Here is a 10,306-nt window from a genome sequence, read left to right on the forward strand (position 1 = left end):
TGATATGGAATATATTTGCTTAATATATCAGCAAAATATTATAAAACCATAGAATGAAGGAAAATGATTATGTTTATGTACTGTGAGGTCATCATGTTCATTGCCCTGGGCTTAAAACTTAACATTCATTTCTCACTGATCTGCACAACTGCCTTTGGAAAAATAAATACCACTAAAAGGATGAGAAAATAAAGAGACTAATAGATTAATTAATTTATGTACAATTTTACAGCTAATAACAGTGATGCCAGGATCTGAATCTGGATATCCCTGGTTCCACATTTCATATACTTAACCACTACATTACTAAGATTAAAAAATAAGGTATGTCTGAATTAAAGTCTCTATCTTTCTTATACATAGTGGTAAACTTCATGGATTATAATTGCAATATCCAAAATGACCAGTAAGTATCTTTATAACCTGGTCTCTGCAACCCTTTTGGCATCACTTTCTGCTACACAGCTCTTTTTTTTTTTTTTTTTTTTAGTTTCCTTGAGTCTCAACCAATCTCTCTCTCTCTCTCTCTCTCTCTCTCTCTCTCTCTCTCTCTTCTCTCTCTCTCTCTCTCTCTCTCTCTCTCTCTCTCTCTCTCTCTATATATATATATATATATATATATATATATAATTTACTACCTTTCAGATCCTGTGTCATGTTCTTGATTCAGCTTTTAATGCTCTTCACATCTCTCTCCTGCAAGACTTCTAATTTCCTACTCATTATGTTCAATTAATATTTGGCAAAGGAGGCAAGAGCATACAATGGAGTCAAGATAGTCTCTTCAATAAATGGTCTTGGGAAAATTGGACAGATATATGCAAAAAATGAAAGTAGACCACAGTCTTACACCATACACACACACACACACACACACACACACACACACACACACAATACCTCAAAGTGGATAATATAAGATGGGAAATCATAAAAATCTTAGAGGAATCCACAGGTAGCAAAATATCAGATATCTCATATCAATATCTTTACCAATACAGCTCCTAGGGCAGTGGAAATTGAGGAGAAAATAAACCAATGGGACTACATCAAAATAAAAAGCTCTGCACAGCAAAAGAAACCATCAACAAAACAACAAGAAAGCCCACTGCATGGGAGAACATATTTGCCAATGTTATCTCTGATAAGGGTTTAATCTCCAAAATATATAGGGATCTCATACAACTTAACAAAAGGAAGATAAACAATCAAATAAAAAGATGGGCAAAGGACCATCTTTAATAAACACTTTTCAAAAGAAGGCATAAGAAGGCCAAGAGACATATGAAAACGTGCAGTCATTAATCATCTGAAAGATGCAAATCAAAACGACAATGAGGTACCATCTCACACTTGTCAGAATGGCTATCATTAGCAAATCAAAAAATGACAAATGCTTGCGAAGATGTAGAGAAAAAGGAACCCTCATGAACTGCTGGTGGGAATGCAGACTGGTGCAGCCACTATGGAGAACAGTATGAGTTTCCTCAAAAAATTAAAAATGGAACTCCCATTTGACCCAGTGACCCCACGACTAGGAATATATCCCAAGAAATCAGAAACACCAATCAGAAAGGATATATGCACCCCTATGTTCATAGCAGCACAATTTACAATAGCTAAGATTTGGAAACAGCTTAAGTGCCCATCAGCAAATGAGGGGATTAAAAAACTGGTACATTTACACAATGGAATACTATGCTGCTGTAAAAAAGAAGGAACTCCTGCTATTCACAACAGCATGGATGGACCTGGAGAGCATTATGCTAAGTGAAATAAGCCAGGTGGAGAGGGATAAATATCCCATGATCTCACTCATTTGTGGAATATAATGAACAACATAAACTGATGAAGGCAGGGGAGGGTGGGGGGAGTAGAGATCAACCAAAGGACTTGTATGCATGCATATAAGCATAACTAATGGAAGCAGACACTAGGGGGGTGAGGGCATGTACTGGGGGGTGGGGTAGAGTGACCGGGGAGAGGCCAATGGGGGAAAAAGGAGACATATATAATATTTTAATCAATAAAGAATAAATAAAATTATCCTATATAATAAAACCCTAATATGCAAATCGACTGAATGGTGAAACGACCAGCCGCTATGATGCGCACTGACCACCAGGGGGCAGATATCAATGCAGGAGCTGCCCCCTGAGGGGTCCCAGACTTCGACAGGGTGCAGGCTGGGCTGAGGGACCCCCCTCCAGTGCACGAATTTCATGCACTGGGCCTCTAGTTTCATATATTCTTTCAACCCAAACCTCTGTCACTCTTACCCATCCCTAGTCTCAGATGATGACCTAGATTCCAATTTCACTGAGAAAAAAGAATCAAGAGAAGATCCCATCAGCATGCTTATCCATCTATCTGCCTCTAAACTCATATATTACCACTGATTTCCTGCTACTATGAATGAACTGTATTTGTCCTAACAAAAGCCAACTTATCCATTAGAGCAATACATCCTACCCTGTCTTGAAACTCAAATATTTTGGTATGGCAATTTTGCATTCCTTCTCATGGGTAATTGTTGTCTTCCTGTGGTATTATTTCTAGGCCCGATCCCACCGGACATTCCTCTGACAATCCAGGACTGCTGGCTCCCAACTGCTCGCCTGCCTGCCTTCCTGATTTCCCCTAACTGCTTCTGCCTGCCAGCCTGATCACCCCCTAACCACTCCCATGCCAGCCTGATTGATGTCTAACTGCTCCCCTGCCAGCCTGTTTGCCCCCAACTTCCCTCCTCTGCCAGCCTGGTCACCCCTAACTGCCCATCTAAAACAATGATATAATCAATTATTTCTACAAAAGAAAATTATGATCCACTTATCTGCTAGCTTGATCCACATATCTGCTAGCTAATGCCTTATTTATCTTACTCATTTTATAGCAATACCCCTGAAACAGTTGTTTATAGTCACCCTCCCCAATTTTACTCTTTCCATAATTTCTAAAATCTATTGCAGCTTCCTCTCTCTGTCCAAATATGGTAAAAGACACAACAATTTTTTAAATGTTTTTCTTGATTTCAGACAGAGAAAGGGAGATGGAGAGAGAGATGGAAACATCAATGATATGACAGAATCATTGATCAGCTGCCTCCTGCACATCCCCTACTGGGGATCGAGCCCACAACCAGGGCATATGCCCTGACCAGTAATAGAACCAGTGATCTCTTGGTTCCTGGGTTGATGCTCAATTGCTGAGCCACACCCAGCTGGGTGACACATTGATTTTACAATATCTATAATGTTGCTATGTAGCTCCTACATGCAGCCAGTTTCTATGGTTATCAAATACTTGATTATCTTAAGTGTATGCATGTGTTGTGTGTTTTCTTTTTTCATCATCATTTACTTTCTTTTCCTCTCTTTGCTTATAAGTTTATACATTTTCTCCAAATTTTTGAGATGTGTGTTTAGCTGTTATTTATAGCCAATATTCTTCTCTGTCACATATATTTAAATCTATGTTTTCTATCTAACCTCAATTGGAACTACATCTCACAGGATGATTATTTCATCTTATTGTGTTTTTAATTCCCTTTGATTAATTGGAAATTCAAAAATGTAATCTTTAAATTTTGATATAAATGGAACACTTTCACATCTACTATTTTTTATTTTTTGTTTAATCCTATTGTAAAATAACAGAGATTATAGGATTTCACTCTGTTGAACTTTGTTGAGTCTGTAACACAATACATGGTCAATTTCTGCAAATGTCTTATGTGTGCTTGAATAGCCTTTGTTGTGACATAAAATGATTTCTATATCCTTTAATTATGTTATTCAAATCTTCTTTATCTTTATTAATATTTTGCTTCATAATTTAATGAGATTTTTTAAATCTTAAACTATAATTAAATTTGTCTACTTTTTCTTATAATTATTTTTCTATCAGAGACTGAATAAACAAATGGGAAGTGGCCAGACCTTATATGACAATGAACTGTGATCCACATGGGAAGTCTAGAAGCCCTACCCACAACCTCTCCAGCAATTAATCCAAAATAGTCAGAACTTGATCAACAACTGCCAACTCCCTAGTTGTGTTCATCTCCATGATCAACTAGAGGCAGCCAAATATGTTTCCTAAGCCAATCACAGAAGAAACCCACTTCTAATTAACCCACTTCCAGTTTTGATATGCTGACAACCTCCATTCAGAGCATACCTCAAACCTTCCCTGGCATTCCCTATAAAATTTTCCTACCACTCTGACAGCCTTTGAATCTCTGCAAAAGGCAAACAATGATAGTTAATACTGTGGTTAAGCAAGTTCTGAATGAATCATTTCTGCTTCATTTGTTTATTCCACAATAGTATGAATTTTTTAACTATGGCTTAATGCCAAAACTATTTGAGTTACCATCAAAAGTAGTGTAATAAGAAAATGCTAAATTGTATTATATACTCACTAGAGGCCCGGTGCACAAAATTTGTGCACGGGGGTGGGGGGTTGTCCCTCAGCCCAGCTTGCACCCTCTCCAATCTGGAACCCCTCGAGGGATGTCCAACTGCCTATTTAGGCCTGATCCCACCGGACATCCCTCTGACAATCCAGGACTGCTGGCTCCCAACTGTTCACCTGCCTGCCTTCCTGATTTCCCCTAACTGCTTCTGCCTGCCAGCCTGATCACCCCCTAAGCATTCCCATGACAGCCTGATTGATGTCTAACTGCTCCCCTGCCAGCCTGTTTGCTCCCAACTTCCCTCCTCTGCCGGCCTGGTCACCTCTAACTGCCCTCCTCTGCAGGGTTGATCACCTCCAACTGCCCCCCCTTGCAGGCCTGGTCCCTCTCAACTGCCTTCCCTTGCAGGCCTGGTCCCTCCCAACTGCCCTCCTCTGCTGGACATCTTGTGGTGGCCATCTTGTGTCCACATGGGGGCAGGATCTTTGACCACATGGGGGCAGCTATCTTGATCTTGTGTGTTGTAGTGATGGTCAATCTGGATATTACTCTTTTATTAGATAGGATAGAGGCCTGGTGCACGGGTGGGGACCAGCTGGTTTGCCCTGAAGGGTGTCCTGGATCAGGGTGGGGTTCCCTTGGGGTGTGGAGAGGCCTGAGCGAGGGGCCTGTGGTGGTTTGCAGGCCAGCCACGCCACTGGTGACCCAAGCAGAGGCCCTGGTATCTAGAATTTATTTACCTTCTACAATTGAAACTTTGTAGCCTGGAGCAGAGCCAAGCTTCCTGCTCAATCCGTGGCTGCCGCCATTTCTGTTTGGATTTGTTTACCTTCTATAATTGAAACTTTGTATCCTTGAGTGGAGGCCTGGGCCCGCCAGAGTGTGTGGAAAGCTTGGCTTCCTCTGTTGCCGGGGAAACCCAACCTCCCTTCTGGTAGCCATCTTGGTTGGGGTTAATTTGCATACTTGCCCTGATTGGCTGGTGGGTGTGGCTTGGCTGGTGGGCATGGCTTGTGCAGCGGAGTGATAGTTAATTTGCATATTACTATTTTATTAGAGAGGATAACATCTAATCCTACATGATATTCTATATAAATATGAGTTATTCAACTTCAAAAAAAGAAGAAAAATGGATGATATCACAGTCAACGGTGGCTAGATGATAAATTATGAGGAAATACCAAAACAAACTGTTTCTCTATTATATAATACTAGAGGTCCAGTGCACAGATTTGTGTACTGGTTGCATCCCTCGGCCTGGCCTGCAGCTCTCCGACTACCTCCCAGGGGTCCCAGATTGAGAGAGGGCACAGGCCAGTTCGAAGGACCCACTGGTGCATGATCGGGGCCGGGGAGTGACTGTGGGAGGGCTCCAGGGCATGTCTGACCTGTCTTGTCTAGTCCCAATCAGCCGGACCCCAGCAGCAAGGTAACCTACCGGTTGGAGCTTCTGCTCCCTGGTGGTCAGTGTGCGTCGTAGCTACCGGTCGAACAGTAGAACGGTTGAACGGTCGCTTAGGCTTTTATATATATATAGATAGGTTGGAAGATGATCAAAGAATGGGAGAGGGAGCTATAGATATTTTCAAAGAATCAACTTGAACCACAATGAAGAAATAGAAAAAGGAAAAATGGTAGAACAATTTTGGATATCATTAAACCTTCTGTGGAGTGTTGGTGAGAAATGTTATTATTTAGAAATGTTAAAATGATTCTAGCTATATATAATAAAATAATATGTCACAAGAAATTGCAGGATGGCCTCTGGGAGGCATATTATCTCAACTTCCAAGGTTATAGAATAAAATGCTTATAATTTTATTGTCTAGGTCTAGGAGATGTAGACAATCCCATTAATTAAGTCCTACAAATGTATCAGTGAAAGTCAGAGATAATGAGTCAATAACACAACTCTGATAAATCTAATAAGACAAAACAGAATAGACTGTGGGAGCAAACTTAGCAAATATGATCACATAATAGTGGAGATATTGCATTATCAGTCAAATATATATTTTTTTAGTAGAACAGAATCTAGTCAATGCTTACTAATATAGTACTTTACAGATTACTTTACAGCCTTCTATAAAGAGGGTTAATGTATCCCCTCACCCATAAGTCTTAAAAATGTGCTAAGGGAAGAGTTAGGTATTTTATAATTTGTGAGAAGTCAAAATTTGAAGAAATCGGTCTCTAATCCTCTTGGTTCTTATGCAATAGATCATTGGGTTTACCATAGGTGGGATAAGCAGGTAGATGTTAGCCACAAATATATGAATGTGAGGAGCCACATGGTGTCCAAATCGGTGAGTAAGGAAAGAGAAAAAGGCTGGAGTATAGGCTACTAATATTACACACACATGGGATCCACAAGTGCCCAAGGTCTTGAGTCGAGCAGCCTTGGATGGAAGATGAAAAACAGTGTAAAGGATGACAATATAGGAGCATAGAATTAATATGAAATCTAAACCTCCAGTAAGGAAGGCAGCAGTTAGGCTATATATTCTATAGATCCTGGTTTCTGCACAGGCAAGCTTGATCAAAGCCATAAATTCACAGTATGTGTGAGGGATGATATTAGTTCTGCAATAGGAAAGCCACCGAAGCATGAAGGGTTGAGGACTGAAAAGCAAAGCCCCACGGAAGACAATAGTCAGCCCCAAGTTCTTGATGACTCTGTGTGTCAGGATAGTTGAATGTCTCAGAGGATTGCAGATTGCCACATACCGGTCAAAGGCCATGGCCAAGATAAACCCTGAGGCCATGCTGCATAGTGAATGAATGAGAAATACTTGTACAAGGCAAGCTTCAAAATAGATCTTCCTGTCATGGAACCAAAAAATGCTGAGGATTTTGGGCAGAGCAGTAGTGGAGATGATCAAGTCAGCCACAGAGAGCATACAGAAGAAGAAGTACATGGGCTCATGCAGGTTGGAATCTATTCTAATAATAAATAGAATAGATAAATTTCCCAGGAGAGCACTTAGGTAAACTAGACAAAAGGGCACTGATAGCCAAGTGTGGATGGATTCCATCCCTGGAATACCAAGGAGAAGAAAGATACCGGGATGAAAATTGGTATTATTTGTCAATGACATGATGAAAACTTCTGGCTGCATTCAGTTGTGTAGATTCTTTTGTATTTACTTGTCCATTTAGTTAATTGTGGCTTTATTTATTAATTTATATGAAATACTTGACAATATTTTATACCCTAAGGATAAAATGATAAATAGGGCCCAATACCTAACTGTAGATATTAACATTCTAGTAGGAGAGAAATTGGTGCAAATTAATGATTAGAGCCCCATGTGATTAATGCAGTGAAGTTATACAAACAAGCAGTTTTATTAGCCAATAGGTAGGGATATTTATTCAACTTGTATGAGTCAGAGGATCATAGATAAGATGCTTAGTTATAGTTCTGAAGCATGCTGAACCTTTAAAATAAAGAGAAAATTGTAAGCTAAATCAAGTTTACAATGGAAGACTGTAACCTTAACTTTATCACCCTGGTTTAAAATTAATTTGCCCAGAGCTATTTGTGAAATATATTTAAATGGCAATGACATTGTAGAATGAAAAGAAAAACAGATTATTTCCTAAATTTCACTTGACTGTCCACTATGCCACATTGGAGAGGGTGCAGGCTGGGCTGAGGGACACACCACCCGTGCATGCATTGATATAGAATCTTAATTGCACACATTTTAGGCTGTTTTTTCAAGGAATGAGAGCTATAAGAGTGACAGCAAAAGGTTCTAAATCCAGACACATTTTGCATCTGTCTCCTCAGACTAAGCAAAAGTTAGTAACAACCCTCACATGGCTGGCAACTATTTTCAAACCAGGCAATAATTATCCTCTTCCTTCTTCAAACATCTTGTATTTTCTCCAACCTTTCCACCCTACAAGTTTAGACTACAAAGTTCAGGAGGTTGCTGGATTTAGCAATGTATAGCTAAGCTATGCTATGCTTACAAGTCCCACTAATAACTCTGAGGACAGTTTATAACCAGATATATAAGAACAATTATAGTGGTACATTGTAAATTACACATATAAATTAAAACAAAAAAATATGTAAATTAAAACAAGAAAAAAAAAGAAATTAAAATTAAGGTAGTAGAGAGCCTGCAAAAATCAAAATAGCAGATTCTATCATTATTATTTTTTCCAATTACAGTTGACATTTAATATTATATTAGTTTCAGGTGTATAACATAGTGGTTAGACATTTATATAATTTACAAAGTGATCCCCGATAAGTCTAGTACCCACTTGGCACCATACATAGTTAATAATAATATTATTAACTGTATTCCCTACACTTATTTGATAGAACAAAGAGGTGATTGCACAAAAAAGTCCATCTCTGTTAGGAAATATATAGAAGATGCACATCTTCTCAGAGGTGTGATCCTCAACACCTACTTCAGGTGTTGGTCAGAGTGTAAAAGAATTGACAGTAGTAAAGCCTAGAGGTTGCCATGGGAGAAGAAATAAAGATGTCACTCAATTTTGGATTTAGCAACCACTAAGCATAGGAAAAATTTTCCCATTTGAAAATAAATAAAATGAAAGACAAAGAGGTAATCTAAAATTATTTGGTATTGAAATAGGAACTGGGCTCAATGTATACAGGGTGGGGAAAGAGTAGATTTACAATTGTGACTACTCCAGACATGGAGTTTATTCTGTTATTATTTATTAATTATTGTATTATTTCCATATGAATAACTATAAGCCTACTTTTGCCTCACCTTTATAGGTCAAGTTTTATTTTGAATAATACCTCTATTTCAGCAAATAAAATAGTTTAGAAACTAGATATTAATATGTAAAGATTAAATCAAGTTCAAAGCAATGTTATAAAATATGAGAACATTTGCCATCTGTGGCATAATTTCAATTCTGAACTTTGTACTAAATTAATAGACTATTGCTTTTATTATATGGGTGATAAACATAAATAAATAAACTTTGAATTAAGAATTCTCAAACAATACAAACAATAATTCTTAGAAAAACAAGAGAAAGAAAATGAAAAAAAGGAAAAAAAGTAGAATACAGAGAGAGAGAGAGAGAGAGAGAGAGAGAGAGAGAGAGAGAGAGAGAGAGAATATTCCATTTAAAAGAGGACCAAACCTGACAAAATTTTACCAATTTTAAGAATAACTTTAAAGATAAGTTATCCAATTTTAGAAATGCAAAACAGCAATCAATATATTTACTGTGAAATTTCACAAACATTGCGCATTAGGATTACTTGGCCCATAGTATAAGCCTATTATGTCAGGAGGATTAGTTTTGTACAAAGACTTTCTTTCCACATTCATCAAACCATAGACTCACCATTTTTGGAGTCTTCACTTTCTTCTGGAGACTTAGTAACTGAAGCCTGAGTTTGAAATTCAGATATTCTTAGATTATTTTTGCAGTAGGGTGTAATAAAACACAGGGTTCAGACTACCTCATTTCTATTTGGAACATCATCTTTCATTCTATTTCTCCAGAAGCCACAAGGACACATACTTGCTTGAAATTTATTCCTCTTTGTTTCCGTTTTATTACAGGAATGGAGTTTTCTTCAGTAGATCACGATGCTTCTGCTTCTCATTTTAGCAACAATGATAGGTGCTTCAGACTTGAGGTGTGCAGGTAGCATTCCTGAGAATGCGGAATCAGAAAAGAGTAAACTCACACAACCCCTCTCTTCCCAGGTGCTTTTTTCTGTCTCACAGACCAGAGTTCCTCATTCTCAGCTCCTAGATAAATATGTTAAGTAATCTTGCTTATCTTTGGATCTCTTTTACAAACACCAAATGCCCATGTGTGTACTTTGCCCTAGGGCTTGACTCAACAGGGCATCTTTTTCACTGGCATTAC

At 38.4% G+C, this 10,306-nt stretch overlaps 1 protein-coding gene across 1 annotated transcript; it reads right to left on the minus strand.

Moving 5' to 3' along the window:
* Window positions 1–6,570: 6,570 nt before the first annotated feature.
* Window positions 6,571–7,515, minus strand: LOC103304135 (olfactory receptor 52D1-like). The gene has a single exon (XM_008161071.1). It carries the CDS (start codon window positions 7,513–7,515, stop codon window positions 6,571–6,573), a length of 945 nt encoding a protein of 314 aa, XP_008159293.1.
* Between the last annotated feature and the right edge of the window lie 2,791 nt (window positions 7,516–10,306).

This window comes from Eptesicus fuscus, chromosome 13 (genome assembly GCF_027574615.1).
Source record: "Eptesicus fuscus isolate TK198812 chromosome 13, DD_ASM_mEF_20220401, whole genome shotgun sequence".
In the NCBI taxonomy this organism is placed as follows: domain Eukaryota; kingdom Metazoa; phylum Chordata; class Mammalia; order Chiroptera; family Vespertilionidae; genus Eptesicus; species Eptesicus fuscus.

Bases quoted from the DNA above. Each gene is read 5' to 3' on its own strand.
- LOC103304135 (XM_008161071.1), bottom strand. From the start codon at position 7,515: ATGTCATTGACAAATAATACCAATTTTCATCCCGGTATCTTTCTTCTC.